The sequence below is a fragment of the Perca fluviatilis genome, chromosome 7 (assembly GCF_010015445.1).
Source record: "Perca fluviatilis chromosome 7, GENO_Pfluv_1.0, whole genome shotgun sequence".
In the NCBI taxonomy this organism is placed as follows: Eukaryota; Metazoa; Chordata; class Actinopteri; order Perciformes; family Percidae; genus Perca; species Perca fluviatilis.
In genome coordinates, this window is record NC_053118.1 from 27,983,732 (window position 1) to 28,004,698 (window position 20,967).

General features: G+C 42.5%; 1 protein-coding gene across 1 annotated transcript in view; it reads left to right on the forward strand.

The window, feature by feature from the left end:
• Window positions 1–321: 321 nt before the first annotated feature.
• The window catches only part of LOC120561771 (protein argonaute-3), a 43,474-nt gene continuing 22,828 nt past the window's right edge, over window positions 322–20,967 (forward strand). The window contains 5 exon segments of the mRNA XM_039804993.1: window positions 322–1,133; window positions 15,912–16,083; window positions 16,560–16,680; window positions 17,668–17,876; window positions 19,350–19,486. Of these exon segments, the coding sequence (XP_039660927.1) occupies window positions 1,115–1,133; window positions 15,912–16,083; window positions 16,560–16,680; window positions 17,668–17,876; window positions 19,350–19,486 (658 nt within the window). The 5' untranslated portion in view covers window positions 322–1,114.

A 20,967-nucleotide genomic window follows, 5' to 3' on the forward strand; every position in this document is an offset into this window, starting at 1 on the left:
TACATATAACTAATACTGTATTGTTTGCTTGGATTTTAAGCATACATATATCGATGGGATTTTAGTTTAATCTACACTCAAGTTTGATCAAGTCTCAATAGAAAATAAAATGGAACTAGCACATTTAACGTGACAGCAGAGGAGACTTGTAGTATTTAAACAAATGTAGCTAGTAATTCGTAGAGTCTGATGTAGCTATTAAAAATTGCATCTTGTATCCACTAATGTATTCATAGTATTGTAAACGTAGGGTTAACTTTAGATGAAGGCGGAGTTGATTCTTCTGACGTCTGTTGACACAGAGCCCACCTCTTCCTGTCGGTGTCAGAAAGGCAACTTCACCATATTTAGCTGGCTTGCCGAAGCCCCGCGGAGTTGATCTGTCAACCAGACTGGAAATCTTGGCACTTATCGGCGAATACTGCCCGGTGTTGACAGCTTTATTTTGGCACCGGGATCCTTCAAACTACATAAGACGATGTCATTGGGATATGGTGCTGGGGAAACGGCGCCGTGACAACGGCTGGTTTTAACGCGATAAAAGTAACGTTAGACGTCGTCTCTGTCTGTCAGAATTCCAACTAACGTTAACGTTATCCAACAGCCGAGCTAGTCAGCTAGCTAATTACTGTAGCTACCCTGACATTCGCTGTGCAGTAGCTAGCTAGACACGAATTTATGTCGTCTCTGTTAAAGCACATATTTCGGTAGGAATTCATTTGGACTCAGTGACCCCGCTATGATGATATCCTGACAGTTCCTCTCTAGCGGGCTAACTTGGCTAACTAGCAGGTCTTCACTGCCACAGTGTCGCGTTGAGCAACCGGTAGCTTTTCGCCGTGGCAGTGGAATCCGATTGGATACGTTGACCGTGCGCGAACGGTGGTGTGCGGACACGGGGGCGCCGAAGACCCCCGGCCGGGCAAAACGACCGTAACCGAAGGGCCCCTGTTGACATTCTGCAGGGAGAGGAGCTAACAGAGAGCAGGGCACTCGGCCATTCAGCGCGGCAGAGGCGGTGCACTGCCGAAGGAGACACCGGATTGAACGGAGGAAGAGTCTCAAACGTTTGACTACTGTGATCCGGGAAGTGATCCGGACAGAGACCTCATGAATGGAAATCGGAACTACAGGTAAATTATTCCGTAAACGTCTCTTTACTAAGTTGTTGACTATTTTACAGTAACAAGTTACATGTATGCGTCCGTGGAAGTTATAGTTCTATTCCCCTGTGATTGCTGCTGAGCTAAAACACTGGGATGATGAGATGTTCCAGCTGTGATTGACAGCCCTGGGTGAAGCTTGAAGGTTGTAAACCGTAACCAGGGAGTCTCTCAGCCTCTACTGTTATTTTGCCAAAACATGAGTCACAATTGAACGAGTGACTAACACTCCCCGTCATACTGAAGTAAGATTCTCGTTTTTAATGACATATGATGCATAGCTAAGTCATTCCCGAAGGGTACTGAGGACTTTCTGTCTCACTCACTGAGATGTCCTTATCATCATCAGCCAGGTGTGTGGCCTTCATTAAACAGGGGCTGATGTTGAGCCTGGTATTCCCCCTGCATTATCAGGAAGACTCCCACACTATTAAGTTATGTCATGGTTTTAGTCGTGCTGGTGCAGAATGAGATGTTGTGTTTAGCTTAAACCACCATGGCTAGTCACCAGAGAACTTCCTTTCAACCTGACCCCAGACTCATCCCACAGCACCTACAGTTAGAGATGTTCCGATACTTCCTAAAACACTGGTATCGGTATTGGGAAGTACTGGAGTTTATGCACAGATCCGATACCACATAATAAAGCCCTAAAGAAAATCTACGTTAAAGTAGTTTATTTTTGTTCTTTTTCCGTTATAACTGACTGTCAAACTGGATAATAAAAGAAAGTTCTGTGGCATTCATTGTTTGTGTTTGTTCATTTTTCACAAAGAGTTTAACCTGAGCCAGACAGACAACAAATATAGAAATAATATCACATCCATACAGGGATAGTAGTATACAGCTGTTAAAACATAATAAAATATATGACACACTGGTAGCGGATCGGTACTCTGTATCGGCCGATACGCAAGTTCAGGTATCAGAATCTTTATTGGGAAGCAAAAAATGATATCTGGCCATCTCTACCTACAGTCTAACATTTATTTTATTATTATTATTTTTTAAGAATATTTTTTGGGGCATTTTCCACCTTTTTTAAAGGAACACGCTGACTTATTGGGAATTTAGCTTATTCACCGTAACCCCCAGAGTAAGACAAGTCGATACATACCCTTCTCATCTCCGTGCGTGCTGTAAAGCTGTCCGACGGCTCCAGTGGCATCAGCCCATCACAGAACAGGCAGGTGAATGGTTCCAGTAATATAGTTCCCGGTTTGTTTACTGTTAGAAGATGGCTGTGTCTCATGTTACGTTGTTTTTTGTACACGCTGTGACTCTACAAATCACAACATGTAAATAGGAACATGTTGGTGTTATTTTGTCACAATTCGGAGCAGTAGGCTAGTTGGAACCAGTTACCTGCAGGATCTGTGCTGGGCTAAGCTAATGCTGGAGCCGTCAGACAGCGTTACAGCACGCACGGAGATGAGAAGGGTATGTATCGACTTGTCTTACTCTGGGGGTTACGGTGAATAAGCTAAATTCCCAATAAGTCGGCGTGTTCCTTTAATGGACAGGACAGCTAGGTGAGAAAGGGGGGAGAGAGCGAGATGGGGGGGGAAGACGTGCAGGAAATCGCCACAGGTTGGACTTGAACCCTGGACCTCTGCATCAAGGCATAAACCTCCTATGTTTTATGTGTGCCTGCTCTACCAACTGAGTCAACCCGGCCACGACAGTCTGACATTTAAACTGTTCTGCCATGCCCATGTATTGTGTATACAACATTTAGCCAGTGCTGTTTTCTAATTCATTAAGAGTGAGTAGGTAGGCAGTGTTTTCCTAAAGAACATCGACAGGATCCTTGATTTGTTTTTTGAACAAATAAGCTGCGAAGTTTAGCTTAAATATTTGTTTTTGCCAACTACACAACAGCCTGAGTTTAAAAACCACAAAACTTTGTTACTGAACATGTTTGCAAATTCCTGTCTTGTCCTGGTGATACAAAAAAAATGTCAGCCATGGCCAGTACCCTGTTTCTTTCTTGGTCACAGTGGCAGTTAAACAGTCTGAGTGGCCTGGCTTTGTCTCAGCTGTAACGGAAGCGTTCCACTTATGTGACCATAAACTGAATGCCAGGTACTCTTGATCAGCCAGTGACACATGATACAGCAGTTGGCTCTGCCACCCCTCCTCCTCAAGAGGAGATCCCTCTCTGCTGCCTACTGTCTCATTAGTGTGTCTGCTCCAACTTAGGTAGCATAAGGGAACATGAGGTGTTTTCCTAGTAACCAAGCACCTACAGTGAAGTCAAACAGACTAAAACGGTTATGTGTCTGTGTTTTGGCAGGTGTGGGAGGTCAGATTGTAGTATACTCTGGACTAGATTGAATTTGGTGTTCTCACAGGCAAAAGGACGATTTATTTTTAACCAAAAAGCAGCGGCATCCTTGACTTTGCTCTTCCAAGTGTAAAAAAACATTTCTCAAACTAAATTTTGGCATAGCCTTGTTGCCCCTCCGTAGTCTCGCATTGCCAGACCTTCCTCCACAGCACAGCGGAGAAGGGTCTGGCTAGTCCACACAGCATTCCCGGGATGGGAGAAAAACATGCTCTGGTTTATTGGCATTTCTTTAAACCAATCACAATCGTCATGGGCGACGCTCGCTAAGCGCCTGACAGTGAAGCTGCAAAATAACCTTCTGGAAGGAACTTTTTGGTGGAACATGTGTACGTTCCGAGGTTGTTTTAGTCGTGCAACAGAAAACTCAGATTGGACAGATTGTCTAGCTAGCTGACTGGATTTACCCTGCAGAGATCTGAGGAGCAGTTAACCGTAGTCCTCAGAAATCCACCGGAGTTTAAAATTCCAACACAAAGAAACCGAAAGGTAACGGACATCCGGTCGAAATGAGGGAAATCCGGCGGAATTTCCGGAGGCACCTGAACAATCCCGGAAGTGGAATGTCGTGGGTATGGACTAGATTATAGCATACCCTGGACTAGATTCAATTTGGTGTTTTTTTTACCAAAAAGAAGCGCCAGCTTTGACTTTGCTTTTCCAAGTGTGAAAAGGATGTCTTAAACAAAATCTTTTGTTCTGTAGTCTAAGAGCACATCAAATGCAATTGCATGTAGCCTAGAGACTAATTAGTGCATTAATACAGTCAGACAGAGGCATGTGTTACTGTATCATTTGTCCATGCCTTGATGTTGGTGTGGGTTCACAATCCCATATCACTGTCCACCACAGGCCAGTCAGTGAGTCCTATGCCTGGGTGACTGATTAAAACGGGGCCCTCGATCAGTCAGTCAGTGGCCCGGAGACTAGCGTGAGAAAATGCAAATTGATTGCACAGCCCACTTAAAAACTGACAGTCACTCTTCTCCCCAGTAGTACTCCGAGCAGCAGCAAATGTGGCATTGAAACCACGCTCTGGAGAGCTTAGCACTAGGGATATAATGAGTGCAAATCACATCCATTGTGATGTGCTAACCCCGTGGTATGCCGACAAACAGCTTCTCACTTGATATTGATGTGATGTTACAGTTTTTGTAACTTGTAATTTTTTTTATACAAACAATATCTGTACATACATGTAGTATCAAAAACTTTACTTTAACTTTAAAACTGTACATAGGATCAAAAAGTTGATGTTTACCTTGTTTATAGCCATATGTCTATTATTACTGTGTTTATACTGTGAGAGCAACAAAAAGCCGGAGTCAAATTCCTTGTATGTGTTCACACTTACTTGACCATTAAAGCTGAATTCAAATTGGTTTAACCTTGTTGTTTACGTTACTTTAGGCCTCATAGTTAAACATAACCTTAAATAATAGATACATGTTTTCTTGCATATCATTTTTGACTTTGATTTTGACCCACTTTGTAACCAGGTGGGGTTTGAGTTGGCTGAAGTTGACTCAGCTTGGTATTGGTATTGGCTTTGCAGTCCATTGATGTCTTACTCATTTGGCCAGTCTCTCTTCCCATTTCTTTTCCCCCTTCTTTCTCACACTCCTGTTTTTCCCGCTCTTTTTTTGATTCACAGACAGTTGCCACCCGTCCCCCTCCCGTCCTTAGTTACTGCTTCTATTTCCCTCTCTGTGCCTCAGTGGGAAACTCTGTCCTCTCTGTCATTCTCCTTGTAGGCTGGTTCTCTGTGGATTTCGTGCAGGCAGTGGGGTCGGCTTTGAGGGAGGGCTTAGCACTTGATTTGCAGTCTCTCCCCATAATACTCAATTCATTCAAGAAACCCGTTGACAATAGACAACCCCCCCATCCTCAACCCCAGCCAACCATAAGGCTAACTATGGCGCATTGTAAGTTTCTATGGAGAATTCAGTTTGCCGTTGCTCTTTAGGCTCATTTTAGAGAGATTTACCCTTGCCTTTATTGTACTGAAGACAATTAAATACTAGGGGTGGGAATCACCAGAGGCCTCACGATACGATATCATCACTATACGATATTATTGTGATTTTAAACATACTGCAATATTCTGCGATATATTGCAATGTATTACCTTTTTTCCAACTTCAAATTTTTCCCAATTTCAAATGATGTCCCCAAAGGAAAATGTTGTCAACATCTGTTTTATCGAAAAATATACATTTCTCTGTTTGTTCATCTCACTTCAATTTTATTGCTGCAAAATCAGATTGTCAAGCAGACAGACTGACACTATATATATATATATATATATATATACATACATACATACACACACACACACACACACACACACACACACACACACACACACACACACACACACACACACACACACACACACACACACACACACACAGTATCTTAAGATATAAGATCGATACTTGGCGTCTGTGTATCGATACAGTATTGCCACGAAAAATATCGCGATACTATGCTGTATCAATTTTTTTCCCCCACCCCTATTAAATACCCTTCCTACTAAACCCTCTTAGACCTTTTTTTCCCCCCAATCAGATCATATGCTATATTTAAGATCTGGCCAGTGTTGGCTATACTATTCTTCCAATCAAAAGTATTAAGGACCAGAATCTACACGGAGCTGCTGAAGTCTCAATGTGAGCTCATCAAGTATCCCGGTTCTTTAAGACATTATGATATGTTTTGTAAGTTGTGGTTACTTTTTTCACAAACAGCAAATGAATGCTGTCAATGATATTCAGTATCATAAGTTGAACGACAAAGGCTGTGTTTCTTAAAAGTACTTATTTGTATATTTATTTGTGTCACTGTTTCCAGACTTTCTTTTGCAGATAAATGAACAGGTTGCTAGGTCTGGGTATTGTTAAAAAAATTTATGTTTTTTTCCCCCTTACTGACCTATGTACGTGTTCCTTAAAGTACTCATATTATGCTAATTTTCAGGTTCACAATTGCTTTTAGAGGTTGTACCAGAATAGGTTTACATGGTTTGAGTACTGAAATTTGGCACCGTTTGATTTAAAGTCAATCCATTTTCGGTAGTACCGACGTTATTTGTTTGGTACCCAACCCTAGTAATGAGTGGCACATAACGTGAAGTAACATGGCATTTTATTTTGTTTTGAGTTTTAACTTGTCCAGTGGGGCAAGTGCATTTCTCTTCCACTTGCCCTACAAAATAATCCACTTGTCCCAGACAAGCGGACAAGCCTTAATGTCGAGCCCTGTCACATATTTAAAGATTGTAAAAACTGATTATTTTCCAAATTATGGCACGTTTTGTATTTTTTATTTTTAATGCGTTCTGCAGAGAAGGGAGACTGCAGTTGGTCACGGTTTGGAATGAAAGGGAGTAAACGACGCGGTTAAGGCGGCAGGCGTGTCATGCTTAGATGGTCGCCTAAGCTGCAAAGTACTGCGGTAAACCCTGGCGTGCCACGCTAGCAGCTAGGCGAGCATTATAAAATGTGTTACAAAGTGACGCATGTTTGTCACGGAAGTAAAGGCTGGACTACAATAGAGTTGATGGAGCAGTTTGTCCCTTTGGGGTGGACTTTGGGCTTTTTCACTTTGTAAATCGATTACATGCACATAAAAGATGTATAACACAATAAAGGAAAGGATAATATGAGCACTAGTTTGAGCAAAAGTTTTGTTTCAGCTCAGCATTTTCATTGTAGTTTAACACCGTAAATACCAACAAGTACACGCTTCAAATTTGCTGTCCAAAATTGTTTTCTGTATTGCATTTTATTTTATTGTGAATCCTGTGGCCCTGTGTGGACTATATCTGATGCAGACTAAGGGCCCATTCAGACCAGAAAATGTGATTCGCCGCAGGGTTGTGCGGTGGTGGGAGTGTCACTTAAATGACCCATTTGTGTGACGTCCTGTAGTGTTTTGTTTAACCCCCCAATGTAGCACAAGTAGACTTTATATTTCACAACTATTGTTTTCTGTCAGATCGTTTATAGATCTCGACATTTCTGACTTCACTTGAAGGCAGCTTCATTTCACAGAGAGAAAGAAAAGAGGCGAGTGACCGCTGGGCTTTGTGCTGGAATTTTTGCACGAAACAATCCGCCGTTATAGAAACTCCTGTGCAGTTAAATACTTTTTTTTATTTGTATTTTTTTTTTAAACTTTCTTGTGGCAGTGATAGAAGCAGTGATGTTTACTGTACTGGACTCTCACACTGCTTCAAAATGGACAAGTCTGATCGCCGGTTACGTGATTGGCCACCGCAGGGTGATGTCCAGTTGTGTTTCTCCAAAAGTTGAATCTGTCGCAATTTTTTGACACAGGCCTCTGCCTTTTCCCCCGCGGCCTAAACGCACTCCCCCCATTCAAAATGAATGGGAAAATGGTCTGACAGCCATCTGAGTATATATGAACGCAGCCTAGAGGCAACTCTGTCTCTCTGACACATGATTTTGTCAGAGCTTGGGGCTGACTCCTACTGACTGGAACTCCTACAAGTGGGCTGGGTAGACATAGGGATAAGTCAAGGGATGGAGTGTGTGGAAGAAGGGAGAAAGGAAGAGGAGGAGGGCGAGGGCGGCGGCTTGAGGTTGTGATGTGTCACAGCGATTGGAAGCCAGAGCAGCCAGACCACACTTCTTTTCCACCTCCTCCTGCTTTTCCCCTCCCTGAGATCTGATTTTTGGGGGAACTTTAAGAGGCTCATTTTAGGGGGAGGTTATGGACAGGAAGAGAGGGACTTGGAAGGGGGAGGTCTGTGTGTTTTGTCAGGGGGCTCGCTGGAGGACAGACAGAAGTATTCCTGTTCCATCAGTGGCAGAGAAAAAAGATTTGGAATATCTCTTCATTAGTCCATACAATGAAATGAGGATTGTTAAAACATAGTTCAATTGCAACTACATTTTTTCACATTTTAAAGGGACAATCCAAAATGTGTATATAGGCTTATTTAAGAGTTTGAGTTAAATGCTTCTCAGCTGATTGTAATTAAAAATGTATGCCCTGTTTTTACTCCTGTGTTTAGGAGTCAGTGTTTTTAACAGCAACAAAGAGTGAAGTTGTAGACCTTTTTGTATATGTTTAAAATAAACAGTCTTGTTAGGACATTAACATGAAGTTGCAATAATCTGAGTATTACCTTGTTTTGGTTCTAATTAAGTTATTAGACAGCATGTAAACTCTCAGAGTGACATAGCAGTCATCCTGCCCAAGTCAACATAAAAAGTCAACAACCCCTGGCCCCCGTCCACTGTTCCACTCAGGCCGGACTAGCAAGACTGAGGACAGAAGGCTCCATTTAACCTTCCTGAGTAGAATCTCATGGTCAGTTTAACAGAGGTGTGTTGTGTGTGTGTGTGTGTGTGTGTGTGTGTGTGTGTGTGTGTGTGTGTGTGTGTGTGTGTGTGTGTGTGTGTGTGTGTGTGTGTGTGTGTGTCTTTACAGTTGATTCTAAACCCCCACCCACTTCCCTCCTGCTCTCTCTCTGTCATGTACTCTCCTTTGCTCACTTCATTCTCACACATGCACTCCATCACTCAGCCTTAGTTTCGTCCTGAGGGGGACATTTTTGCACGTTGTTGTGACTGACTGGCCCTCGTCAGCCTGTCAGTATGTGGCTGCCTGCCGGTGCTTACCTGTGGCAGAGAGTGGCATTGACTCCCATAGGTGACAGATGAAACCCTCCTTGAGGTTGACGAGGGGAACAGGAGGGAGGAGTCCGACAGTGTGTGACGTGCGTCAGTCCATCTCGCCCGCTGTCAGTCTTTCTATGTACACGTCTGTGCATGTGTACGTGTTTCTAGGTCCTGCCTGCTGTGACTGACGCCATTGTGCCTCGCCACTGAGCACTCGCCCTGTTCCTACGGCTGAGGCCTCTCTGGATTAGAAACACAACAGCTGTATTGTGTGTGTATGCGTGTGGGTTGGTGCGTGGGCCTGTGTGTATGTGTGGACATGTGCGCTCGTTAGCAGCGTGGACGTTTGTGTACTGGGGGGGTGGTTGTGGCTGAGGGCATTCGCAGGCACTGGATGTCAGCCTAGTTTCTTACTATGCAGTTTGTCTGGCTCTCGGCCCACTGTGTACAGTGTGACTGTGTTGTGTTGCAAAGCTGCAGAGTGGAACAAGCTGAGATGTTTCTGCAAAACAACCATATGGTAAGAAAGGCATCACAACTATTGGTGTGTTATATAATATTAATTGGATTTATTTATTCCATGTGCACTATTGTGGTGTAACACTGGCATAACTCAGCTTTATTTACAATTTAATTAAACTAAACTGACTAAATTCACCCATTGTGCTCGCCACACATTTTCCATTGGTACAAAGAAACCACTAACACAACTTATTTAATGTTACTGGCTGTGCATACCATAGATTTGCATGTGGATTTTGATGTATCTGGTCCTAATATGGTTAATTTTAATCTTCGAGAAGAGAATTAGACTTTTCAAACTTATTTGGCATTAGTGTTAAATGCACAATTATACCAGAACTGCACAAATTCAGAAACACTCCGATATGTAACATTAATAAGCTGCCAGAAAGGGTTGCAACGGCGCCGAAAAAGCATTTGGAAACTTTATTACAGGTAGTATGTTTTGCAGTGTGTATGTTAGAAATTGGTAGTTTCTTAAAAGGCGTCAGCAACTCTTCAACTAGCCTGTTGACTTGTGTACAACAGATCCGCCGACAAAAAGTGGCGAAATATGTCCAAAAGTAGGAGCGCCAGCCAGCTCAACGTACAAGCGACGCACAAAATCATCCCAGTGCACAAGTGGCAAACTGAAGCTGTGTCAGCAAAAGACTGGCAAAACTATGAGTGTTTGGAGCATATTGGACATGCTGTGGACAGCGGGAAGATGAGTTATGTTGCAGGACTTGTGGGAGTAGTTTGAGAAGTTTCTTTGGATGTTTTGATACTGTATTTCTGCCATGAAACTATGTTACTATTGGAGTACAGTGTATAAGACATAAAGTCAAGCTGTTCTTTAAAAGAGGAAACTGCCAACATTTAAGAGCCACCTTTTAAGCCCCCAGGATTTAAGCATATTAAAACATAGATCTTAGTCAGCACTTTCCTATAAAGTTTATAGAATATTGGCAACATAAAAAAAAATATATATTTTATCGATGTCTGCATTTTCTTAAAAAATAACTATAATTTGTATCTATATCTTAAAATGCTGTTGCATATCTTCATAAAAGAGGCAGCTTGTATAATGATAAGCCAGCACCAGATGTAGGTTATAGAATGAATGGTTTGCTGCACAATGAAGGGTGCAGGATGCAATAGGCCAAAGACTTGAGAGGCAATATCCATCCACACCCCGAATTGTTCCAATTTTACTAAAATACACTAATGAAATTAATTTTATTCATGGAGAAGTAGGGTTTGCCCTCCTTTGTCGTCTCTCACCCTGTGCATGTACAGGCTCAGGAAATGAGAAACCTACTGATAGACAGGGAGCGGATTACATCTGCTTTCTTCTGTTTGTTAAAGCATGTTCTTCCTGTAATTATCTAAAAGTGCAGCTTTTGTGTTACTGTAAACTCATGCAATCATCTTTATTTTCTGTCAGGGGGTTGTACATCTCCCCACACACTGAACAAACCCAGACAATGTCCATTTTGACTGTCATGAGGCCTGTAATATGTATCAAGATCAACATGCTGTGGATTGATTTCAGTTACCCGGTTAGGGCTGCTCGATTATGGAAAAAATAATAATCACGATTATTTTGGTCAATGTTGAAATCATGATTATTTAACACGATTACTCATTAACCTTTGGATATAATGGATAGTGTCCACGGTATAATCTGTTAGTGTCCTTTATCTCACAGAAAGTCTTTGGATCAGAATAAAATCTGTTTTACTACTGTGAGTCGGTTCAGCTTTACAGATATCACACATAACCTTACACAGCTAATGAACAGTTCCACAGACATAACGCAATATGCATCTCACATCACATGTTCACTCACTATGACCCCTACTACTGTCATTACTAAACATTGTGCCAAAATATCAACAATTATGTCGCTGTCAGTGGGCTTATTTGCTAGCTAACCTTAGGAAAAATCCAGCACATAGACGGTACCTTAGAGTAACGTTACGTGAAACGGGTGATTTAACGTCCCTGCTCACTTACGTACAGTTTAACAACACACGGCTCAAGAAGCCGACAAACCGAAGATGACCCTTCGCTGAAAATCTATATCTTTCATAAAAATACCCATCAGGGAATGTTAACGGGTTATCGCTCTCTAAATGTTTGAACTTTTATGAGCGCACCTTTCTCTTTTTTTTCTCTCTCTCTCTCTCTGCCCTCCGAGCTCCGGATCTTCTAAGAACGGTGACGCCGTTATCAATCGAGTATTGATTGGTCAGTAGGCGGTGCTTTAACACCGTTTGATCTCTGATCTCAAACATAACCTGCTCCCGACCAGGTTAGGTGTTCCCGGTAACAAGTGATCCACTGTCGTGATACACAAAAACCTGGGTTGAACCTGAAGTTGCCTCGTTAACACCAAATGTTGCTTCGTAGTACAGGCCTCTCGTCTTAGTCATCGTCACATAACGACAACATTGCTTACAGTACATGTCTCAAACATTTATTGTTCAGTGATTACTGCACGAGTTGCCTTTGAATCCCTTTTTATTGTCTGTTGGACAGACCTACTCAAAGCTATACAAGCTTGAGACTGAAGTACTCTGCTCTCAAAGCTCTCCATCCGTTCCCGGCTAGACAGTTTAACCTTCCTCTTTGACCCCCTTCACTCCTGCCTGTTTGTTATGTCTGTTTGTGGAGGGAACAGAGACGCCCAGTTTCTAAGAGGGCCAGATAAGAGGGAGGTATCTGATCTGTTGCTGAATGATCTGGATCAGATTGACTATTCAGAAAATGCTGCAGAACACATCTGTGTGACATGCCTGGTTGATTGATGGTTGATATCGCAGCATGTAGCCTGCCATGTGCGTGACATTGTAAGGTCCCATTTGTGTTCACAGGTTAGTCTGTGCAATAGGTTAGTTAGTCTGTAGGGCTGGGTACCGAAATTCAATACTGTTTAGGCACCAACTGAATTGCCGAATTGCCCTGAATTGATATCAAGTATCGAAAGATGCCTTGTCATTCAATACCCAATTTCAATACCTAAGGAGTAAATCTCATTGAGTCAGTGAGCCAATAATATATGTAAGGGTTAATGCCAAACGATTTCAACGATTCCAACTTCGGCGGACGGTTCACGCCTCGCCGTCGTCCATTAATACCTGACAATGGACACCTCGAAGGGCATTAACCCGCTTATACCATGGTCACTTGCCAAATAACATATTTTTAAAACATTAGTTCATATTTTAATTAGTTTTACAATCGAAATCTAAAGTTTATCCAAACGATAACTCCGTTTCCCTGGTTACGCCTGACGGTTTGACTAATACCTGGAACAATCATTCCCATCCATCAGGTTCTTATGCAATGCAAACGTTGTTCTGTCCACCAGGAATTAGGAAGAACCTTAGATACGACTTGCCTCCCTTAGCAACCGGAGATATTTATATAGTCCGCTCAGCTGGTAGAACCCTTCAGTTTAGCTAGCTACGAGCCAGAAAGCTGACGCTATGCTAGCAAGATCCAAAGTCAATAACATTGTGTACAGTTGGCAATCAGTAAAAATAATTTGACAGTATGTTGAACAACAAGACAAGCTAGCTATCCAGCCATGTCATTGTCCCCAAAACAATATAACGACTTTTACGAAGAATGTGTAGCTAGCTAACGGTGCTGTCGGCTGCAGCGGCGCAGCCTGAAGCAGCGAGCTGAACAGTGAACGGGATGTGAGATAACGTTATTCTCTGAAACAAAGTCAGTCCAGAGGGGCAGTAGAACTTACTTCTTGCAGCCTGTGGGTTTTAGCGCCATCCTGTGGTGTTCAGAGGAGGAGTTGGAAATAATAAATCCAAATATCCTTTTTGATTTAATGTAGCGCATTCATTTAGAACAGTAAACAGTCAGTTTCACCGGAACTCCTTTAGTAGGTGTCCTACATCACTTTTTAATGGACACCCTGCAGCCAATCAGAATCGAGTATTCACCCAGACCATGGTATAAATATTATTAATATATATGCAGCATGCTTCGACCAAGACCTATAATGTTTTTGATTGGCTGTCTAATGTTACACATCGTTGAGGCATGCACGAAAAACTCTACGTACGCTAAAAAATAAATAAAAACATTTGTGACATAATGTGTAATGTTGTAACCTCCTTTTTGTTTTGTAAAATTGGTATCGTTTAGGAACCGGTATCGAAGTCACGGTATTGGTATCGGTACCGGTATCGAACATTCTTTAACGATACCCAGCCCTATTAGTCTGTGTCAAGGGTTGGTCTGTGCATTCAGGCCCTTTTTTCTGGAGGTTTAGCCTCGGAAGAAGTAATTGTCAGGAATAATTTGTTTGTGTGAAATGTGGGAGTTTATAGCGGTTTGTATCTGTTGTTTTGAAAAAAAACATTAGGGTGTAATATAGGAAAAATAGACCAGTTCTACCAGTGGTCTGTGCAGTAGTGCAGCTAGACATTTCTGTACGTCTCTGTGTGTGGGTTTCATACTGAAACTAAACCAACTGGCTGCGTGTGTTTTAGTGTGCACGCAAGTAGGTGGAATGCCTCTCGCTGTAAGACCCTGTCATTGCTACTGTAGTTCATTCACTCCTGAACCCAGAAGCATGGACTCAAGGATCTCCACTGTGTGTTGTGCTCTGCCCGTGGTGGTTCTGTGACTCATGCTGAATGGAAGCCAGTACTGAGAGGCAGATGAAAGCCGGAAAACACCAACCCTACTCTCTAATCCTGCCACTCCCCTGCTAGCGACTTCACCAGGACCATCAGAAAAAAAAGCGCTGTCAGTAACAGAAAGAAGTGGACTTTCTTGAAGTTTGTATCAAGGGCTTCTTGAGTGAGCTCTGGGGCACTGAATTAGGACGGATCACAATCCTGGGTAGACATTTATTTCTGTAGCCTTAATGAAGATTTCCCAGAATATCTTCTGTGTGTGTGTGTGTGTGTGTGTGTGTGTGTGTGTGTGTGTGTGTGTGTGTGTGTGTGTGTGTGTGTGTGTGTGTGTGTGTGTGTGTGTGTGTGTGTGTGTGTGTGTGTGTGTGTGTGTGTGTGTGTGTGATTAGGCTTACCTCACAAGTTTCCCTGAGGGCCCCATTGAAATTACCATTACAAAAGTTTGTGTGCGTTTAGTTTTCTGTGAGAGGGACAACCGTGGCATGAATTCCAGACTTTCCTCTTTTTTTTTTTTTTCTCTCATCATTTTATCCCAGCAGGCGATTTCAAACACAAGGCCTTACCCTCCATCAACCCTGTTGGCCTCCACTCCACAGCCCACCATAGGAGAAAACAAAAAACAAAAAACGAGAGCAGGGCACAAAGTACACACTTCCAGAGTCTGACTGTAAACAAACAGGGTTGCTCATGTTGTCTGCTGCTACCTCACATAAGGTTCCTGTTGTTCTGATGTGGGAAGGTTTTTATGAACTTCACCTCAGCAGGGCCTCAACCCCCACCATCCCCTACACATGGTAGCCTATGAGTCAAATCGGTGATGAATCACCCTCAACCATGACTCTCATTTATCAATGACACATTTGGGGTAGTTTAAAGAAAAAAAACAAAAAAAAACGGGGGTTTAACTAAACTAACACTTGCGAGTCTCATCTGAATTTTTGTGTAAAGATTGCGATTGCATAACAATCGCAAAACGTACAGTAACATCCTCCAAACATTGTATTGGCACTATAATTGGCATTATTGATGTGGAAGGCAAGCCTCAGCAGACCCAAAAATAGCACTGACATGAGTGTGACACATTAAGGCGAACAGAACTCAGTGTTTCTGGATCAAAGTGACTCATGTCTAAGACATCTCATGGACTTTGTGTGAGTGTATGCATGTGCAATGGTACCACTTTTTTTATTTTAAGAACAATTTTGAGAATTGTGTAACTGTGTATAAACAAATAACATGCATATTCTTTGGGCAAAGATACCTCAAATTTGGGTATTAAATTGTTGTTACAAAGTTATCAACTAAGGTATATTATAACACATCAGTAAATAAACTGTAAATTAAATTTGAGTTTAAAAAGAAATTTATATTAAATATACAAACTGATAGAGACAGTTACAGATTCTGTAATAAGCCAATATCTGTCATTGTCAGTATGATGTATCAGCTGAGCTTAACGTATTGTGTTTAATATAACATAACCGGCTCACTGTGTGCATAGATTTAGCACATTCTCACCCTGAATGACCTGAAACAGAGATTTCTTTTCATTTCTTCTCCCCTCATGTCCTCCTCTCAGGAGCCGTTGGGGCCCAGTCCCTGTTCGCCATGCCTCGGCGGCCTGGCTATGGCACCATGGGGAAGCCCATCAAGCTGCTGGCCAACTGCTTCCAGGTGGAGATCCCCAAGATGGATGTCTACCTCTACGAGGTGGACATCAAGCCTGACAAGTGCCCTCGGCGAGTCAACAGGTAGGCTGTAGACTGCCTGAATAGTATCTTTAAAACTTCTCCTACACCTTTCTCAGTTAGAGCATTTACATCTAGAAATGGGCATTTAACTGATATCCAATATGGAGCATGCTGCAGTCAGTGAATACTTCTGCTTGCTAAAAGAAAAATGGTTGTTGATGGACATATTAGATATTGTTTGGGTTGAATCTGGGACCTTTTGATTTGGAGGTGGTCTCCCTAATGATATGATAATAATAATTGTTTTGACAATTTCAAAAGTGGAGTTTTAAACATCAGCATTTTGATACCTACAGTATAACTGAAACTATGTGTGTGTGTGTGTGTGTGTGTGTGTGTGTGTGTGTGTGTGTGTGTGTGTGTGTGTGTGTGTGTGTGTGTGTGTGTGTGTGTGTGTGTGTGTGTGTGTGTGTGTGTGTGTGTGTGTGTGTGTGTGTGTGTGTGTGTGTGTGTGTGTGTGTGTGTCCGTGTCGTAGGGAGGTGGTTGACTCAATGGTACAGCACTTTAAGGTGACAATCTTTGGGGATCGCAGGCCAGTCTATGATGGAAAGAGGAGCCTGTACACAGCCAACCCACTGCCTGTGGCACCCGCAGGAGTGAGCTGGAAAACACACACCGACATAAAAACACACAAACATGTCTCTTCTGCACAACCTGAAACTAAACCGTGTGTGATTATCTAGTGCACATACAGACACACAATCTTAACCGCTCGCCATTAACTGAACCAAAACATACCTGCAGTACATTACGCATGCCCATGCATAGACGCATGCAAACACACAACACAAATATACAAAATCTTAAAGGAGAATTCTGGTCAATTTCAACACGTAGCTCTGTTGTTTGTAAATTTGGAGTGCTGAAAAACGAAAACAATCAGTGTTGCCTACACCGTGTTATCCTCCTGCTAGCGTTAGCACCCAGGAGGCTGAAACCAGTAAGTGTTTTTTGCTTCGGGACCGTCTACAAAGTACAACACTGAAAAGAAATGCAAAAGTATTTAAAAAAAATAGGTATATGCTTATTTTTTTAAAGTAAGTGCTGTAGTGCAACTAGCAGGAGACAAGTTATAATTGAGATAAGTTTGGAGACACTACCTTATTTAATCATTAAATTAATAAATATTTTTGTATCTCTTTTCGGTGTTGTACTTTGTAGACGGTCCCGAAGCACTCGTCTTGCCTCTCAACACTGGAACTAAACAGAGCTGAATTAGCACACATTTTATGCATTTCTTTCACATCTACTGCAGTCAGATTCACTGTGTTCACTTCACATGGGTAGGCACTTGGAATGACATTTTGAACGTGTTAAGAGGCTAAAAAAAAGACGTTTAAAACTTGCCCGGTTTCAGCCTACTTGGTGCTAACGCTAGCAGGAGGATAACACGGTGTAGGCAACACGGATTGTTTTCGTTTTCCTCGCTACTGACTGCACTCCAAATTTACAAACAACAGAGCTACGTGTTGAAATCGATCGGAATTCTCCTTTTTAAGAACCAACACTTTAAACCTACTTTCACTGCCTTGATATCTAAACTTGTTTGTCCTGTCTCATCCTCCTTTCTTCCCCCACCTTAGGTGGACCTGGATGTCACTCTACCAGGGGAGGGAGGGAAAGATCGCCCCTTCAAAGTTTCCATCAAGTTTGTGTCTCTGGTCAGCTGGCACATGCTCCACGAGGTGCTGACTGGCCGCAGCATGCCTGAGCCCCTGGAGCTGGACAAGCCCATCAGCACCAACCCTGTGCACGCTGTGGATGTGGTGCTGCGACACCTGCCCTCCATGAAGTGAGCTGCTGATGTTTTTATTTGGCCTGTTTTTGTCAGGTTTAGACTTATTGGTTCCCTCTTTGAATGCCAGCTGGAGGCCTAAATAGACCATTTATTGTTGTTGTTATTATTAGATAATTGGGAGGTAATGTTAAAGAATGATCTCTTAAAAGTATTTAAAGGTCCTATGACATGGTGCTCTTTGGATGCTTTTATATAGAGCTTAGTGGTCCCCTAATACTGTATCTGAAGTCTCTTTCCCGAAATTCAGCCTTGGTGCAGAATTACAGCCACTAGAGCCAGTCCCACAATGAGCTTTCCTTAGGATGTGCCATTTCTGTGTCTGTAGCTATTGAGGAGGAGAGAGAGAGGGGGGGGGGGGACTGTGGCCTTGACCAACTGCCACTTTTCTCGTTTGAAAGCCATGATGTCTCTCTCTCATGGGTGGGCCAAATTCTCTGGGCGGGCAAAGCAGAGAAAGGGGAGGTAACCTTGCTCCTTATGACCTCATAAGGAGAAGATTCCAGATCGGCCCATCTGAGCTTTCATTTTCTCAAAGGCAGAGCAGGATACCCAGGGCTCGGTTTACACCTATCGCCATTTCTAGCCACTGGGGGACCATAGGCAGGCTGGGGGAACGAATATTAATGTTAAAAAACCTCATAAAGTGACATTTTCATGCCATGGGACCTTTAAACTGCAGATCCAGTCAAGGAAACCGTCTTCCCTAATCTCACCACATTCACTTTCAATAAGCAAACATAAGTCAAAAGATAGAGAAATGATCCCACTGATACTCTTAGTATGTACTATATATTTGTTTTGTCATAGTGGCACCAATATCAGCACTCTGGTCCCGACGGAAATCAAACACAGCTTCTGTGGGCTCCCGGGAAGCGCCATACTTGACCTCATACCATCTGCCACTCGATATCACTTTCCCAAGCCCCAGCAGGATCACAGTCGAACACAATATCACCAGCGTCTTAATGAAAATCCTTTTCGAGGCATTATTAAAAAAGTGGTTCTATAGACACCTTTCATTTAGCCCTCTTCGCAGCCTCCAGGGGCCCGTTATTGCAATGGCATCATTACACACTGTCAGTCCAGGAGTCACCTAGAAAAGCATAGCCCTTTACAATTATTAATGTGTCTGCTGGGCAGAGAAATAAGAGGTGGATAGGCCCAGGCAGTGTCACCACCTCTCATTTTGCTGATGTAGTTACAGGCCATATTGAGGAGCAGCTGAACGTGACACTGTTTAAACACACATTGACCTACATTCATGATTCAGGATGTTTGAACTAATCTTCCATTTCCTCTCTGTCTCCTTTCATCCGCCCTTTCCTACTTACCCCATGTTCTTCTGCTTTTCATCTTGTCCTTTTTTTTTCACAACCTTTTTCTTTTTTTTGTCTTAACATCCCCATTATCTTTCATTCCTTCAATCTCTTTGCTCTTTTCTTATAATTGCTACTTTTCTCCATCTAGGTACACTCCGGTGGGTCGATCCTTCTTCTCTGCTCCAGAGGGCTATGACCATCCCCTGGGAGGTGGGAGGGAGGTTTGGTTCGGTTTCCATCAGTCCGTGCGCCCTGCCATGTGGAAGATGATGCTTAACATTGATGGTGAGAACCAAATTCTACCTAGACTTAATTTTAGCTTTGATGGCACCTCAGGGCTTCAAGATGGCCTCACAGCTACTACAATGTAAATAGAAATAGGTGCCTGAACCGAAATTTATGTAATATATTTATAATGTATATAATATAAAAAAGGAGCACAAAACGACAGTTGGCGACATTAAAGAACGGCTTGTTTATTGCTAAGGCCATATGGTCAAAATTAAATGATTTGATTAATAATGTAATAACAATAACTTATAACAATGACTTATTTCACCAGTAAATTGCTGGTAAACGACAAAACAAGCACCAGATTGGAAAAGGGTATTTTACAATGACTTAAAATGCACCACAAGGCTGGCGAGTTTCAAGTGAACGCCCCGCTGTGTCAGACTGTTACGTCCCGCTGTTGGCATCCTCTACAGGGAAATACAGTCACACTTTACACCACTTAAGGTGAGCTGTCAGCATCTTAACCATTGTGTTTAATCCAGCTACTAGCTAACGGTAGCGTAGCGTCCCGTGCAGCGATGCTTCTGAAGAAAAAAAAAAAAAAGTCAGGCACCAAAATGAGGAACTGAAATTTTCGTTCTTATTCGTTCTCGTTAGTACCGTTTACGTCGGAACCAGTTGCCCTATTGGCACCGCGTTTCGGTACCCAACCCTACCTCAGACACAGTAGGAACTATGTTTGCTAATATAGCTGTTCATATTTAAAAATATTGAAATATGTACAAGATTCACAACATTTTCTTCTGTAATTCAATCTTTGTTTAAAAAAGAATGTCTTCTCTTGTACAGTAACACAGAAATTGTTTTCCCTGCTCCCCTTTCACAGCTGGGGAAATGAGATTTTAATAATTAAACAGATAGATTAGAGTGACATGGAGCCTCCATGATACAGGGTATTTTTAGAGATTTGTGCGCGATCGATTTACTTTCAGTTATGTTATGTTTGAGGAAATTTAATAGCTGTATTTAACTAGTAACAATCTGTTTTAATGAATTGTGGAAAATAAGGGGCAGAAAGGGTGACGGAGAATGTGTTTTGCCATATACACACTGCAGGAGGTTGTCGCGGGACCAGGTCTCTGCTGATGAGAGTATGTGTGTGAGTGTTAGAGGAACGTGGAGGGAGGTGGGTTTTTGGTTGGATGGGAACTGACTAGTCGGTTGCTGTGGAGACAGAGGTGTGTGTGTGTGTGTGTGTGTGTGTGTGTGTGTGTGTGTGTGTGTGTGTGTGTGTGTGTGTGTGTGTGTGTGTGTGTGTGTGTGTGTGTGTGTGTGTGTGTGTGTGTGTGTGTGTGTGTGTGTGTGTGTGTGTGGACATTAGTGAGACTGGTGGGTGTTGCCTGGGTCAGCAGGGTAGCTGTGTGGAGCATTTCCTTGAGACAGCTTTTGTTTTTCTCCCAGTCTTTGAAGCCTCTGTCTCTATTTGAATCTTTCCCTCTCTGATTCTCTCTTTGTCTCATTTTCCCGCCCTG